This window comes from Melopsittacus undulatus, chromosome 11, assembly GCF_012275295.1.
Source record: "Melopsittacus undulatus isolate bMelUnd1 chromosome 11, bMelUnd1.mat.Z, whole genome shotgun sequence".
NCBI classification, from domain to species: Eukaryota; Metazoa; Chordata; class Aves; order Psittaciformes; family Psittaculidae; genus Melopsittacus; species Melopsittacus undulatus.
The window spans coordinates 14,465,842-14,482,991 of NC_047537.1; the positions used below are offsets into that span (position 1 = coordinate 14,465,842).

Sequence of the window (17,150 nt, forward strand, 5' to 3'; positions counted from 1 at the left end):
CAATGTAGGACGGGCAGGTGACTCATGGGATAAAAACAGACCTGCAAATGAAGCCCAGTTTAGCAACCTCAACTAACTTTGGTAACTGGCTGAGGACATGGTGCTTCACCTCTGTCAGCTCGCAACAAGCAGCAGAACAGCTCTGTGCTTTAGCTGATGCAGTGAGAAGAAGGGAAAGCATTGTCAGAGACCTGGGATGCAGCCAAAACTCAGGGCACGAGGAAAGCCTGAACCTGCTCCGACTGCTGAACTGGAAAGATAAGGACACTGCTGTGTCCAACAAGGTGAGAGCAAAAGGCAGCACTAACCCAGCTGGGTACCCCCTGCCCCCCAAGCCTGGGATCCTCCCTCCCCCTTTCCCTGTCCCGCATGCTCTGCAGGAGCATTTACCTTACCTTGGATGGAGATGAGCACTTGAAGGAGGCTGGATTTACTGGTCCATCTTTCTGTCCCCTGAAACGCACATACAAATGTGTGAGGGCTCTGGCACCAGCAGTTTTCTCTGTGGCAGTGTCAGAGGAAGCAAGGCCCCAGTTTCCCTGCATTCACAGCAGGAAGGTGCTGGTGTCCCATTGTACCAACCCATCTCTCCATTACTTTGTGCCAGCACTGCACCCCATCAGGCCAGTTCTGCATGGAACAGTGTAACCCTACACATCAGACACCAGTTCCAAGTCCTCCCCGTGCCCTGCTGCTCTACCTGTTCACAGCACAGCATCTCCCTGTGGGAGACACACACCCAACCCATGGGAGAACACCCCATGCTGGTGTTGGCATCTCTGCTCTGTCCAAGTGTGACGCAGCCTGGCTGGTCTGACCCCAGGCTTCTCATCGGGGACAGACAAGAGCCAAATACAGTCCCTGCAGAAGCCAACCTACACCAGTTACCTGCTCCAGACATCTACAACGGAGCCCAAAGCACCCTGAGCTCAAGCACCACCCGAGCCCAGGACTCTGGGCCTGGTAAGAGGTGGCTTGTTCCTGGCACAACCACTGCTCCCCAGGGACGGGTGGATGGAAGCGTTACCTTGCCTATCCATGTCCCCAGGAGGCTGACACACACTTTGCCATTGTCGTACAGGTTGGGATTCAGCCTCCCACTGCACTGGGAGAGGTAGCGGAAGAGAGGAGGGACAGCAGGGTAGATGTTGGGGAGCTGGATATCGAAGAGGAAGAGCCCATCTTCATAGGGCGTGCGTGTGGGCCCTTTTATAAGTGCTGAGAAGAGATCCTGTGGAGAGAGGCAACAGAAGCCAGTGAAGCATCCTCTTACCTTGGCAGGGCTCTATTTACACAGGAGAGAGGAGAGATGTGATTAACTCAGCTCAAACACCACATCCCAAGGCACCTCTCCCCACAGAAGCTGCACTTGTACTACAGCCTGAGACCAGAGGGTGCAAAGGGATCTGAAGCAAGGCTTTGGGAACAGCCAGCAAGCCCCAGCTACTCACTCCCTGGTTACACCAGCCCCTTGTGGCTGCCCATCCACCTTTCCTGCTCAGCAGGACAGGCGGCTCAGGGGCAAAGCACCTGAAATAAGCTTCCTACAATGAGGAGCTCCAGGCTGTTTCCCACCCTGACTTGAGGAATGCACAAGCAGCCCTTTACGGTAATTACAGCTGTATTTCACATGCTGCACACATTCCTGCAGCTCTAATGCAAAGGATTAAGGCTAAGCAGGGAATTCCAGAAAGAAAGTGATGTAAATGCTGAGCCCAGCCCTAACACACAGGCATTTGAGAGCAGGCACTTACCATTCGATCCTCAAAGGTTTTCACCATGATGCCATCAGGCAGGGAGGTGGCCAGCAGAGCCATCTCCTTCCGCACGGTGCTAAAGAACTTCTTTGCTTCTGGGGGCTGGAACTCCATCTTCTTGAAGGCATGGGTATCTGTGGGGCAAGGCAGAGAACAGGATTAGAGCCTGCCTTTGGGAACTGCCACAGGTTCCTTGTGAGGGCAACTCTATAAATGTATCATTGGGATGAAAAGAGCCAAACTTGCTTTGGTGCTGAGCCAGGAGGCAGCCTGGAGATGACCTGATTTTTCCCACACTGTACAGCAGCCACAACCTGCATCTCCTGCTCCCATGGTCCCACACAACATGGTCCTTGTGCCCCAGCCAGGAGCCCTGGCCCACAGCAAATCTAAGCACAGCTTTTTACCTATGCACCCTGCAGGTCCTGACCACTTTGGCCACCTCTTCTTGTCAGCTCTGGCCTGGCAGGCTGGCTCCCAAGCACCTTGGGCTCTGCTGTCACCACTGTTCCACACAAACAGATGCTGCTCTGGATTTTTGGCTGATTAACATTGGCGTAAGTGAACAAGGACTCTCACCCATCAAGGACACCCAGTACAAGCTGTTACTGCTCTGCTTCTTAACCAGTTCATCCCTGCAACTAAGCCTGAACCAAGCCTGCAGCTCTCAAGAAAGTACTTGCAATGGAGAGCAGCTCTTCTCTGCAGCCCTCCAAAGTTACTTACCAACATGGGCAAAAGGGAAGCACACTCCTGTGGCTTGAGATGTTGCAGCAGTGCCTAGAGATGCTATCTAAAAGCCAGGTTTATGTCCCAGAACAGATTGTGCTACAGAAGTTGTCTTAATTTCTCCTCCCTACTCAATGAGCTGTGAAAAGGACTAGGAAGAAGAGAGGATAGGCAACCCAAAAGGCCTGGAAGCAAAGGTTTTGAAGGGAACACTGCAGGACAGCAAGGATGGAGTCTGCCACACTGGTGGGACCTTACACACTCACCTGGAGCATACTCCAACACAGAGAAGACTTCTCCCTTGGCACTGGTGAAGGTGACTCCAGGCTTGCCTCCACTCTGCTGGCACAGCACTGGTGTCTCACTGGGCCACTCTGACCTCACGGGTGTCTGTGCCTCTGCTTTTTCTTCTTTCTTTTCTGTTTCCACCATAGCTTCCATCTTTTCCTCCTCTGCAATAGCCACGTTATCCAGGGTTTTCTTTAGATTCTCCTGCAACTTTTTAATGTCATCCAAGAACTTCTTCTCCCGAGTGGGTTTTTCCAGCTCCACCGTCGGCGAGGTGGGAGACACAGTCAGCAGCTGCTCCACAGTCATGTTCTTCAGGCTCTCCAAGATCTTGATGGCCTCCTTTAGCTCGCGGAAGCTCTTGGGGGCTTTTTCCTTCACGCCTTTTTCTGCAGCCAGATCTGCAACAGCCATAGCCACAGCTCCCTGGACTTGTTCCTCTACTTTCTTCACCTCCTCTGTTGCTGGCTCCTCAGGCTCTAACTCCTCAATTTTTGGGTGGTCGTCTTCCATGAGGCCATTGTCTGTCTCCCAGCTGTCGCTTTCATCCTCCCACTCTGAGGATGCTCCACTGGTGCTGCCGTCAACAGAGTCATAGTCTGACTCCTCAATTTCTGATTCTATGTTGTATAAGTGCTAAAGGAGAGTTACAAGAGAGTTTGGCTGAAGCACAGAGTGTTAAGTCGGTTTTACATGCAAGTCAGTTCTCCCCATGAAAAGGGAGCTTGCATCTAGGATCGGTTGGGCTGTTTCAACCCTTTCCATCTCTACAGGGTGGAGTGTGGTTCATCTAAATTACATGCTCAATGGCTGGTACAGATTATGGATAAGCAGAACCCCACCCTCCACTTTTCAAAGGGCATAACTAAGGCAAGTTCCAGGTGGGCTGCAGCCATTCCAGTGGCTGGGATCCAGCTAGGGAGAGGACACAAGCACCAAACAGCTACCTGGATGCCCCAGGGTTTCCAAATGCAGATGTACTGTGAGTGGAGTTAGCATTTCTGGTCCTGCTTCTGTACCAGCAACTGTGTTGGCACAGAGCCCTGGTTTGGCTGCCTTCACACTCTGTTCTTCCATAGAAACAATGCTGGAAGCAGGAAAACATTCCCATACCAGCTTTCTTCTTCTGTGGCACGCACTACTTGCCATCAGAGCCCTGCTATGCTGCTTCGGCTGTGGTATGTCACTGCTGCTTAAAATTCAACTGGGACAATGAAGTCTAACCCAAGTTACTGAATAAGCTCTTACATAAAATGTTCTCTCCCCCTTTGCTGCTGGAAGCTGAACCCTTCCATGCTCCATCTGGCCTCGCCTCTTCTAAGTCTGCACATGCTATGTCTCACTCTAGGCCCCCTGCAGAGGCTTACAGACATACTCCAGGTACAAGCACCAACAGAGGCAGGGAGCAAGAACAAGTTCACAGGGCTGCGTGAGGATGGAACATTTTATCCACAAGCTTCTGACACTTGACTGATGGCCCAAGAATCCTCTTAATCTTGCAAGATATGACCCAGAGGCTAAAGCCCATGGACACTCAATCATCTTGTCACAGCCTTGAACTGAAGCAGCGCTGTTCTGCGCCACCCAGAGACAGGCAGGCAGCAGAGGTCAGCCGGGTTCAACACAAGTGACTGCAGGCAGGAAGAGCCATCAAACCTCAGAGCTAATCCAAATCGGAGGCAGAAAGGGAATTAGCCATTCATGCCATCTTTATTTTTAGAGCCGAGAGAAAGCTCCCAGCCAGCTCCTCCCTGGGCACACGGACAGGCATCGATAAATCCAGGCTTTACCAACTGATAACTCACGCTCCTGACATTCCCCAACTCCCATCATTACGCAGCCGAGCAGAATGGAAGGGGCTGGCGTGACACAGCAGGAGCTGCCGCAGAGCCCCAGCCCTGCAGGGTGAGAACAGCCCTTTGTGGAACACACATCGGATTGTGCCTGTGATCCAAGCACATGTGACACGGGGGGAAGGGAGACAGCAGCCTGCTTTGTGACGCTCCAGTCCACTGCCATAGTGCAGGCATTGACTATTCTACTGTAATTAATGCAGAGCTGCTTGCTTTAGAAAGAAATCTGGAGCGAGTACTTTCTACTCCCAGATGCATCTCTGTAGGGGTGTTCTCTGCCACAGTGACAGAGATGGGGTCCTACAGATGCAGGTTTTCTCTTAGCTTTAGGCTGTCTGCCTTCATCTGAGGCAACAAGGAGAAAAGACATTGGATGAAACTACATGGAGTAGTGAAGACAATTACAAGATAGTAAGCAGAAAAGCTTAGAACAATGCAGAAGACATATCAATGGGGCTAAATGGATTAGCAGTGTGGCTAATTCCCTGCCCTGGGAAGAGATTTGGGTCTGATCCCTAGGTTAGCTGAGGTGTGAACTTGTGGCTCTGGTCCAGCTTCTGGAGGAGCTTCTTTAGCCAAAAAAACCCCAAACAAACCACCATGGAGCTACTTCACAAGCAAGACAGAACAAACAATCAGCAGTGCCCAGTTGGACAATGCAGGGAACCTGGGCTCAGGTCAGAGCTGATGATCCCTGAGCTCTGCAACCCCAAGTGCAGAGCAACAGGAGGGCAGGAGCAGGGTTGTGCTCAGAGCTGGGAACATGCAGCGCAGTGTGTGAAGGGAGCAGCAGCCTGCCCATACTTTCCTGGTCTCTATAGTCAAGAGCAGTGATGGCCAGTTAGCTGCCCAGTCCTCCTGACAAAGGATTTTCTTGTGCTAACAGAATTGGGAAGTCATCCTATGATAAGGGAAGGCAGCAATAAATGGAGCAAGATTCCCTTACTCAGCGAAACTCCCCGCACCCAGGATTTAAACCCAAGACTTATCACTCAGCCAACAATTACAGGGATATCACAAGCTGGAACAGGACCTCACCTGAGGCAGAATAATAGTCTTGGTGTTATCAGCCCATACCACTTCCACTTTACTGCTGACATCCACACGAGCCACTTGTCCGACTGAGGGCTGCAGAGACAAGAGCAGTTTGTCAACCCCTTTCCTCCCCCAGAAGTGCAGAGCAGGAAGGCTTGAGAAACAGATATTCCCCAGCTGGATAAGCACCTAGAGCAATGCCTGCAGCCTCCAGCAGCAGTCCTGGGCTCCCATGCTGAGGGGTAGAAGAATCACACAGGAATCCCATAACACTGCCACAGAGAAGGGGAACACTCTCCCCTTCACTGCCCAAGGAGGGGAGGAAGCAGGAGGGCTCAATCTGGCAGGAGGTCTGGTTTCTAAGCAGGCCCAGGGCCACTGCAGGGCTGTGCCAGGAAGGCAACAGGACCTTCCCTGGAATGGGGCTGCCCTCTAGTGGGATCCCAGCAGCTTCTCCCGGCAGGGAGGGAACAGACAAGTCCTCACTGGCACGGGGTGTGTGTGCTTCATGCTGCTGAAACTGGAGCTGCAGGAAGAGCCACACTGCACCTTTTAACTCTTACTTAGGACAGCAGTCGCAAAAGCTGGAGGGAGGTCTTCCCTGTACACCAAGGATGCTGCTTTCCTAGCAAAGAGCATGTCCTCTACAATATAAACCGTTCCCTCTTCCTCACCAGGAGTTCAACCAGCTCAACAGAGTTAACATGTACATAACAGCTCAGATGAAAACCACAACCCCAGTCTTCTGCTGCCAAGTGAAACTGGTTTAATAACAAAGCCACCTTCACTCTTGCTCAGGAGCCCGCAGAATATCCTCATAACAGAGATTACCCTGAAAGCTTAAGCAAGACTCTTACACTAAACCCATTCAGGCATGTTTGCTTCTTGTCCCCACTTTGTTCTTGCTCTGCTATAGACTGTCACCAAAAAGCAAAGGATTTCAAGGTTACACCTCCAGACTTCGAGGTCTGATGTGTTACTCATGACAGCAGGGAGCACTAACACAAAGCTAGGAAGCTGAGAAGCTTAGGATACCCCTGCAGGGCCTGAGGCCCTCTGCCTGACTCTCTCAAGTGCCTCCACTAATAGCTGGTGACAATGTAGTCACGTAACTGTGCCCAGAACCCACCTCATCCTCCTTAGCCGTGGCTCCATCCGAGTTGCCAATGCGGATCACGATGTCAGTGGTGCGGAAGCGGAAGTCTGGGTGATCAGCAATATCATACACACTCACATCCTCCTCCTCCCCGATCAGCTGCAGCACAGACAGAATGTGAACATGTCAGCCCCACGATGCTGCTCTGACCTGCAGAACGTGCCTGCAACACTCAGAAGTACTGTGTTATATGGGGTCAGTTTTCAGTTGTCTAACAGCCTGCAAGGAGCTGCTGATGTCCCTTCCTGTCACCTCATCCTGCAGCACATCAGTCAAGGTACAACAGTGAAAGGAAATGGATATTCTGTCTCATCTGCTCATCCTCACCTTTACTTCAGGTTCTGCATCACTATGCTCACAAGACATGCAAGCACAGCATTTTATCCCCTTCTGAACACCCAGATTTCTCAAGGCAGTTTGCTGGGGCCCAAAGGGTTAGTTTACTCCTGAAATGATCCAAGGCAATGGGAAGTGCCTGACAAAAGCCTTGTCAATTAATAGGAAACATCTTTCCTTTGATTCCTCCTGAAGGAAGAGAGCTAGGAGCCTCACAACTCATGAGAAATGGGTGAAGTGGAGCACAACCCCATACCTGACTCATGTTCCACTTCTAGATGTAAAGGGCCCTGCTCAGTTCTGACAATGGGGTCTCCCACCCTAAGGCAGAAAGCAGCACACCCCATTTATGTGGCCTGAATCCCCCTCATCTCCCACTAGACCAGAGTCTATCAGGACTCTGCAAAACAGTGTTCATACAAGCCCTGAGGAAAAGGCATCAGGCTGACTATAGGCAGTAGTGCCCAGCAGAGTGAGCAGGACAACAAGCAATAGGTGGATTCTCTTCCGATGAGCTAGCAAAGCCATGGGAAGGAAAAATCCCTATAGTGAACTTAACAAATCAACTGTCTCCGATATCTTCAGCAATAACCTTCAGCCTGATGCTGATTATGAGATACAAACTCTCTGTTTGGTCTTCACTGCCTTGGAGGCATCTGTAAATATGTAGGTAAGCCTCACAGGGCCGAAAGCACATTGCTGTTCCCATCCCCAAGGACAAACTCCGCTGCAGAGCTGACCCCCAGGCTTATCTGTGTTTATGTGTGAAGCCTGTGTGTTTTGTGGCTGCATTCTCTTAGCTGGCTCCAACAAGCACTGGCTCCTGCACTTACCTCCACATCATCTCCACTGGATTTCAACTTGAACCACTTCACCACACAGGTACGGCCAATATGGTCTCCAGATTGCACGACTCCATATAACCCAGGGTCCTGGGAGCTCTGAGCTTTGGGTTGCAATGGGAGGGAAGAAAACAGACAAGGTAAGTGAGGAGCAGAGATTGCACAGCAACTGAGGCTGTCAGCTCCCAAGCTCTCGCAGCTGAAACCTTCCATTTATGAATGGCAGGAGGAAAAAACACTTGTTCCTGCACAGTCACAACTGTACTCAGCTAACAAGCTGTGCTTTAATGGGGCACAGAGTGATGTTAAAATAAGATTACTGGATGGGGTGAACACCACTTCGGGACCACTTTTGAGCTCCATCACCAAGAGAAAACACACTTTTAATCCTTAGTGCTCTGCTCTCAAATCATACATCCACAGAATTCCAGCCTGCTTTGTGTCAGAAGGGACCTTAAAGCTCCTCCAGCTCCAACCCCTGCCACGGGCAGGGACACCTTCCACTGGAGCAGCTTGCTCCAAGCCCCTGTGTCCAACCTGGCCTTGAACACTGCCAGGGATGGGGCAGCCACAGCTTCTCTGGGCACCCTGTGCCAGTGCCTCAGCACCCTCACAGGGAACAGCTTCTGCCTAAGAGCTCAGCTCAGTCTCCCCTGTTCTGGCAGGTTCAAGCCATTCCCCTTGGCCTGTCCCTACAGGCCCTTGTCCCAAGCCCCTCTCCCGGTTTCCTGCAGCCCCTTTAGGCACTGGAGCTGCTCTCAGGTCTCCCCTTCAGGAGCCTTCTCTTGTCCAGGCTGCCCCAGCCCAGCTCTCTCAGCCTGGCTCCAGAGCAGAGCTGCTCCAGCCCTTGCAGCATCTCTGTGGGCCTTTTGGTACCCCTTCAGCACCACACAAAGACTGTCAGAGTCCAACCTGACAATACTTTGGCTCTCTGCTGCTGACAGACTACCCCTGCTAGAAATGGAGCTGAAAGCAGATGGTGTGCCATCAATATTTCATGGCCAAAAGCTGTAAGTGTCCTTGAACTTGTACTGTTGACCCTCACCAGTGTCAGCAACTGGTTTGGTGAAGAAAGAGAAAGCAAGATGCCTCTGGATCCTACAACCCCTCCATGAAAAAATGGGGGGGTCATGACAAACAAGCCATGCGGAGGAAGCAGCCTAAAGTGAGCTGTTCCTTTCTCCCTGTGTTCTGCAACAGAGCTCAGGGCCTTCAAGGAGAAGGTGGCCGCTTCTCTATAGAAACCCTGAGAATCCCAGCTTTGCTCCTTGGCATTTATTCCTTCCACATCTTGCCTGTTATCACAGTTCCAACAGTTTAAATAATGGTAGTTAAATAACAATCCTCTACTGATACATTAAGTTGGCTGAACCACTGTTCGTTGTTAGGCTCCTGCACCGACCTCCAGTGAGTACTACTAAGGCTACCATAAAAAGGGCTGCACTGTACATTAAGAGATCCAGACTGAAGAATACTTTGCATTTAAGAGCATGTTTGCTCCCCAAGGAGAGGACTGTTTTGACACCCAATACCTCTTTTGTCCACCACGAAGTCCCCAGGGCAGAACTCGTTGTTGTCCAGATGATGGACAGGAATCAGCTCGTTGGAGCGGATGTTTGTCTCCACGGTGCCATCCTGCCACATCACGTCAGCTGAAGTCATCGTGGTCACCACTTCCACAGCAACCCTGGGAACACAGAAAGGCAATGAGTTACCAGAGGGAATGTGCATGATTACAGCCACAATGTGATGCTGCCAACCTCAAGAATCAAGACAGATCTCAGCAACACAAAGGTATGCTCATGAGTAGGTTGGGATGTCAGAAACCCACCTCCTCACAGTGGTTTTGTTCTGTCAGGCTCTCCATCATCCTGCAGATGTTATATTGCTGCAAGCCTCTATGTATTACAGGACTTCTTCCCTTCCAGGGAGCTGATGCTGAGCTCACTTTTAATCTTAGTGGAGCACATTAACATCTGCCAGCACCAACATTCTACCCCTGGCAGAGGTACAACAGGAGCTTCAAATACTCTGAACCTTAAGAACATCTCCACTGAAGCACCTTCTGCCTGACAGCTCCGAGTCATCTTTGCAGCCAAAGAGCATGGGACTGGAAAGGAAAGCTAAAGCAGCATTCATGTCAGCCCTTCCAGAAAAAAGGAAAAAAGCCAAACAAAAGGCCAGAGGCAACACATTGATTATGGGTAAAGCAAAAGGATTTTGTCTGAAAGGACAAAAGTCTCCTTCTCAGCTGTTCAAACACATCCATGTGTGTCTGCAGCTCAGAAATCAAACCCACACATGCAACAATGGACCACATGCTGGTCCTCTGCTGTAGAGCTTGAGTAAACTGCCTGAAGAGGCAAGTTGAGAAGCTGAAGAGCTGCAGTTTAGCTGGACCGCCTCTTCTAATGAGCCCTCCACCATTTCCATCCTTCCTACAGCACAGAACAAACTGAAGCTCATGCAGCATTTAAACCTTGTCTTGATTTTGCTGCCCAGGCCTTCCAGACATCACAAAAGTGCTGCATTTGTGCTGTTTTCAAGTCAATCCATCAAGAAGATACAACAGGCAAATACAACTGTTTTCTCCACCCTTGTTTTTATGCATAGAGGACCCAACAGCATCAAAGTAGGGTTTGAAATGCCAGAGAAATACTTCGGAAATACTACGAAGTTTCTTGTAGGACCAGCACTCAACAGCAGAGTATCAGAGAACAAGTCTGCAACAGGTCACGTGTGGTGGGTGACATGCCCAGAGATGGTTCCTTGGGGAAAGTGGGACTATGCAAAGCTAAGGATGGGAGAGTGGAGAGGCTGGAAGGAAACGCTCCAGCCCTGTCTGCAGCACAGCTTATGCAGCTTGACAAACAGGAAAATCATGATTTAACATTAGTAAACCCCCCTGTTATATCCTCACTAAAACAGCCAGGAGTCCATGAGCTGCCTGGAGAGCTGCAGCAGGTCACTGAATGATGGCAAAGCCACAGGTTGCATTGGCTCCTGCAGGCAGAGATGCCCATGCACTGCCAGGTCTGATGTGGTGACTGACTGCAGCCAGCCCAGCTACCCTGCATTTCTCAGCAGTGCTTGGCAGTGTCTACTGATGGGCACCAGCTTCAGCTGGATGTTTGACCAGCAAAGACCCCTCCTGCTGAGCTGTGACCAGCTGCCACATGTGTCCTGTACTCTGCAGTACTCTATCAGCTGGGGCTTCACATTCTCTGCTGAAAAAGCTTCTAGTTTCTTACTCTCTGCAGCATGGTCATCTCTGCAAAGGGCCCTGACATCTGATCTCTGCATTTCCTTCTTGGAGCTGCCCAGATCCAGTGCCTGTATGGTGCAGAAAGCTGCCAGGTTCACCAGCTACTATGCTCTCCTTAACAAAGCCTTTAGTGAAATGGAGGCGCCAGCAAAGGGGTGAGAAGTGAAAAGTGAAGCCAGAATCAGTTCCCAGGATCTCCATCACACACTCCTGCTCTGTCACTTGAATACTACTTGTGATCTTCAAATCCAGGTTCTCCAAACCCCACAATGACTGAAGGAGCAGCTCTCCTGGCATGCAGACAAAGCTAAAACACCTAACCTAAACGTGACTGAAGTTCGTGGCATTCTCAAACTACTGGGTCCCTTGAATCCTGATCCTGCCACTTTTCTGCCAGGATTCTCACCTATCTCACACTAGCTCATTTCTGGTGCAGGGTCTGTATACAAGTAGTCCAAAGAAGCCAATTGCCAGACATCTCTGCATCCCATGAGGAGTTTAAACATTCTCAAATTAGGTAAAAGCTGCTGAGATCCAGTTTTATCTAGAGATGGGCAGACCCAGGCAATGCTCCCTCCTCCCCAAGCTATGAAATCAATCCCTCCAAGGCTCTCAAGGAGTGCACTTTGCTCATTAAAAACCCAATATAAAGTATACTGCTGGCAAAAGTTGCTCATTTCTCTCCAGAGCAGGGTAAAGCTAATAGAGACCACTGCAGTGTGAACCCCTGCCAACACAGAGCTCCCTGCTCATCTGGAGGCAGCTCTCAGAGGAGAAACTGTCCACTCCTGCAAGCATGGCCTGTCCTCAGCCTCTCTGCAGAAGCTGCCAATGGGGTAACCAATTCATGTCATGTTTAAGCTGTGTGATCTTTATTCACCCATCTCTTTCCCTGCATAGAGTCTAATGCAGCACAGACATTCTGCCAATGCCCTGAGGCACAGCTGAAATAAAATAGCATCAGTGTCACGTCATGTGGCCCCAGTTTCATCAGAAGCTGGACTGGGACCAAGCTGATTCAACACAGGCCACTGCACAGTCATCACAGGAGAACTGCTGTTGGTTACTACCACTGGGTGTTCTAATGTGAGGCAAGTCACCAACTTCCATCCAAGCTGAGGAGGAGGTTTACATCTGGGAATCTTGGGAAGGGAGATTTCTGTCAAGGCCAGGTTGGATGAAACCTTGGGTGATATGGTTTAGTGTGAGGTGTCCCTGCCCATGGCAGGGGGTTGGAACTGGATGATCTTAAGATCCTTTCCAACCCAAACTATTCTATGACTCTATGATTCTAAGACTACCAGGCTTTGGAAGCCCAACTCACCTGTCCCCTGGCTTAAACTCCCGCGAGACTTTTGTCTTCTTCTTCTTGTGCTTCCGCTTCAAGTTTTTAATGGAAAGAGGGATGCTCTTCTTGCGCCCAGTGCCACTACCACTCTGGGACGAGGCAGTGGAGCTAGCAGAAGAGGTGACAGAGCTCGTGTCATCAGTGTCATCAGCTGCTTCATCATCAGCATCCTGCTCCATGGACTGAAGCCGGTAGTCGGACAACCCTTCATCTTTCAGCAGAAAGGGAGGCTGCTGTCGTGCTGCTGCTCCCTCTTTGTCCTTCCCTGTTTCCTCAGGCTGCTCCTCCTTGCTCTCCTCAGGACTCGGTGCACTGGAAGGAGAGTCATCCAGCTCACACTTGGGTTCAGGCTTAAGCTCTTCTGATTTTTGGTCATCAGCTGCAGCAGCCTCTTTGTCAGGGGACTCACTGGTACCCTGAGACTCTGGGGAGCAGGACATGATCTTCACTATCTGTTTCTTCAGCAGCCGCCTCACCTATAGAAAGCAGAGCTGAATCAGACAATGCCTGGGCACATCACAAGCTGCCAGCCAGCTTTGCACACAGAGGAACACAGCACCCCACAGGCCTCTGTACAGCTCATGGGCCCCAGAGCATCCTGCAAACCAAGGAGAGCAGCACTGGGCTAGTCCAAGGACAGTGAGCTTTGCTCCTGCAGGCTATTTTAAGCTTTTTCTGAAGTTTTTGTTATGGAAGGTCACCAGCTAATCTATGCAGCAGACAGAGCTACACAGGGAGGTCACCATCCCCACTGATGATATCCTGTTATTCCAGGAACACCACTGCTCTGCTGCCAGCATGTAGAAGCCGTAGCGTGACTCACTTGGCCTAGGATGCAAAGACTTCTTCCTTGTCTCACTGCAGCAAGGATTTAACTGAACAGCACAGCTCCATGAGAAACCTGAGGCCATGCTAATGAAAACAACATGTGTCTAACAGCCCTGGCTGTCAGAGCACACCAGCCTGACAGAGCTCGACCCCTGCGAGGTGCAGTGTGTTCAAGGCCCTGTTCGTGATCTCTCATGGCATTAGCTGCATGCTTCACCCAGTGCAGTCAGACTGCCACACAAGGTGACTTGGCTGCTGGCAACAAGGAGCCATCACTGTTTACAGCCACCATTTCAGGAGTCACATTTCAGGCCCCATGACAGTGCAGAAGGTTTCTGCTCTAAAAGCCACAGCAACCAGAAACACTTCGAGAAGATAATGACTCCCTCGAGCCCTCAACTCACCTTTTTGGCAACTGTCCCTTCACCCAGGACACAGTTCCTCTCGGGACACTCACACGTGATTTTAGCAGGTTCCACTTTGTCTGGGAACACATAGAGGCACCTTTCTCCAAGCTGCCTTTGGGCATGGTCAAAGCACCCCAGCCGCTTTACCCTGGTGGGACAGGAGGACAGCCATGAGAAAGTGCAAAAGCAGTAGCAGAACCCAGTAGTGCCCAGCGAGGCTCTTGCCAACAGCTCTTCTTCTGGGGTGGCAGGATCCTTCCCAGGCACACAGTTCTAAAGGAGAAGTGGGGATCTCACCAGGGACTGGGTGGGATACCAGTGACTCCTTTCCCTCCAGCTCCCCTTCCCAGAGATGCTGCCAAGGGACATTTGAAGTGGGCATTGGGGTTTTTTTGATGTCATCTGAGAGCTGCTCTGCCCCAGCTTATGAATTCCAGGCAGGAACCCCACTGCATTGAGCTATTACTCATTTGACTTTCCCTGCCGAGTCGTGTTCAGCCCTGTTTTGCAGCTGCGGCCTGCAGAGGGCACCAGCTGCTCCCTCAGCATCAGCCTAGCTCCGGAGAGGACACCTCAGCTGCCTACTGCACGCACACAGAACAGATGCCCCCGGCTCCAGACACAGGTGGAAGGATGAGGGAAGAAGTGACCTGTTGCCAGACACTCCCTTCCTCTATTCATTTGTCAGGTGGAGAGTACTTGGAGATGCCAGTCCTTGTGTTGGTAACTCAAGCATCTGCTAAACTGATTTGGAAGCTATTCTCTGATGTTTTAAAGCTCTGGAATATGCAGGCATGGATCAAGGAAGAGCAGCACTGTGTCTGATCAGCTAGCGGGCACATCACCCATAGCACTGGGTGCTGGGACTGAAAAGGGTTCTCTCACCTGGACAGCTTCTCTTGGCTGATTACTGAGGGAGGAGGGCTCACACTGTCAGTACCTCCAGGACAGAAACTTTTAGTGATCCAGGTAACCTTTAGTTCCACCACCTGTACCTACAATGTAAAGAGAGAAAAGGAAACTCAGTTTTCCAAAGGCTTTCCTTGACCAGTGTCTAGGATCTGAATACTTGCACCCAGGAAAGCAGCAAACCTGTGTGTGCTCCCATAGCCTAGCTCCTGGCAACACCAAGAGCTTCTAGAGTTCTTAACTCCAAGAAAGATGACACATGGCTTGGGAAGGAAGCTACATACATACAAATCAGCAGCCCAATGTCACAGAGACATGCTAATGGGCTTGGAGCTGCTCCCTCTTGGAGTCAGCTACATTCCTCCCTTTCTGGATAGCATGCAACATTGAGCTCCAATAGAAGAGGTGCTTCTACTGCCCTAATGATCAGCTTCTAAGTGTATTGGCACATGATCACCTTGCAGGGTGCTGGCAGGGAGGCAAAGCCAAACCATGCTCAACAGTCCTGTCAATCCATAGTGAAGAATTTGTCACCTCAGGAGAATACAGCCACAGTGCATGTGCTCGTGTAAGGTGCCCATGGCAAGCTGACTCTGCTCCAAACCGCCAGGCAGGGCCTGTGCAGATGGCTCTGTGTCTGCTGCTCAGTCCTTACCTCTTCCACCACCACTCTGAACTTGCTCTTTGTGCTCAGAACAGGCTTCACACCCGACAGCCACTGCACGCTGGAGAAGACTTTAGAAGGCCCGATGAGGACTTGTCCAGGATAGAAGCCATATGAATCATCAAAGAAGAGACCCTGTGGGGGGAAAGGAGGTGGAAAAAACAGCATAAAGGACTGTAAGATTTATGATTCTAGCATTGCTTGTGTCTCATTAGTGATCAGTAAGATTAGCCATAAGGGTGAAGTCTGCAAGTTGCCCATCTCCTAAAGCTCATTCCTCTCCTATAGCAGTTCCTATAGCAACCTGCTCTGTCACACATCCGAACAGGACTATGACTCAAGGCAGGGAGAAGCAAAGGAACTTGCAAGAAACAAAAGGTATTTCCACACAAATGCTCTTGGTTCAAGGTAGCCAAGGTGGGCTGAGCCCTGGGCAAGGGTGTCATCTCTTTTCCACGCCCTGATTCAAGCACCTATATGCTTTCAGAGCCAGAGCATACCTGCCTTCACTCCTCTGCTCCTCAAATTCACTGTTATTTGTCTTAGGTTGGTTAGTTAATATGACAGTTCTTTGAAAGCAAACCAGGATAAACATAACAACTGCTCTCCTAGAGCTCTTTCCCTCTGATATTTAGAGTGACTTTAGACTCAGAGTGTGAAGGTGGACAGAGCAGTGGAGGGCAGATAAAATACTGAGCACACAAACCTCTATCAGGTCTTGTAATTTGTCACGAAGGGTAAGAGCAGTGTGACAAGATGAAAGTCAGGTAAGTTCTGAGAATGGGAACAAGAGTAACACTGGAGCCAACTCCTGTTTCAGACGACACCGTAAGTCTCCAGAGGGCTACGTACGATTCAAACACAGCCTGACTCAAAACAAGGGCTCAAAATTAGGTAACCAGAAAGTGGATGCTACTACAAGCAGCAAACATACTGGAATCATACAACCCAAAGTAGCCAAGAGGAAGATACCAAAGAATACCTAGAAGCAGACCAGTCCTTTTCTGTACAGAACAAGAAAACAGCAGCACAACCTATTAAACTGATACTTCATTTGCTCTTCAAGAAACAGGCATCAGATTTTGGCAGAAGTGCTGTCTTAGTTCAAAGGGACCTCAGATTTGAGGGTTGGGATGGATAGTGGCTGACTGCATTGGTAGCTCCTAAGAATTAAACACCATTCTCAGTCAACTCCCAGTATCACTGCAGGAGTACAGCGAGGCCCTGCTGATGGCACCTGAAAGAACAAGCAAGCTGTCACCCTTTAAAGGTGAGAGAGGTTAGATCCCATCAGCACACAGGCAATTCTGGTCTACCCAAAAGCTAGCAAAACCTTCCCCAGCATGTGATTTGGAAAATACCAGTATGGTGGTAGGTCTCCATTCAGAGAACACGATGGAGCTCAGTAACAAGAGGGACAGTGCGTTATGTGACATGGAAACGTGCTTCTAGCACAACACCTTTTCAACATGCCCTTTTCCAGAAGAGGAACAATTTTGAAAGCATTAAATGGAGTAAAGAGCCTTTTCAAGCATGTACAGATCTAATGAGCAGTGAACTGCCTTGACATCAGCCATCTGACTACATGTTATGCAAGTTGTTTGCAAAGGAAGCAGTTGGATTCATGAATTGTAATACCTCCACAAAACCTGCTCATTACTAACATCACCTTTAAGCTACATTCTGTTACACTTACTTCAAGTGAAATGCTTTTCAGCTGTGATGCATCGTTT

General features: G+C 50.2%; 1 protein-coding gene across 2 annotated transcripts in view; it reads right to left on the minus strand.

Annotated features, from left to right (window-relative positions):
* Positions 1-17,150, minus strand: part of UBE2O (ubiquitin conjugating enzyme E2 O) — a 64,417-nt gene that overhangs the window by 4,717 nt on the left and 42,550 nt on the right. For both annotated transcript variants that reach the window (XM_031044893.2, XM_031044894.2), the window contains exons 6-17: positions 15,409-15,552; positions 14,730-14,839; positions 13,842-13,992; positions 12,586-13,085; positions 9,529-9,683; positions 7,988-8,100; positions 6,792-6,917; positions 5,666-5,755; positions 2,753-3,410; positions 1,755-1,891; positions 1,028-1,231; positions 396-453 (exon numbers count right to left, since the gene is read on the minus strand). In XM_031044893.2, the coding sequence (XP_030900753.2) occupies positions 396-453; positions 1,028-1,231; positions 1,755-1,891; positions 2,753-3,410; positions 5,666-5,755; positions 6,792-6,917; positions 7,988-8,100; positions 9,529-9,683; positions 12,586-13,085; positions 13,842-13,992; positions 14,730-14,839; positions 15,409-15,552 (2,446 nt within the window). The remainder of the gene's footprint in view (positions 1-395; positions 454-1,027; positions 1,232-1,754; positions 1,892-2,752; positions 3,411-5,665; positions 5,756-6,791; positions 6,918-7,987; positions 8,101-9,528; positions 9,684-12,585; positions 13,086-13,841; positions 13,993-14,729; positions 14,840-15,408; positions 15,553-17,150) is intronic.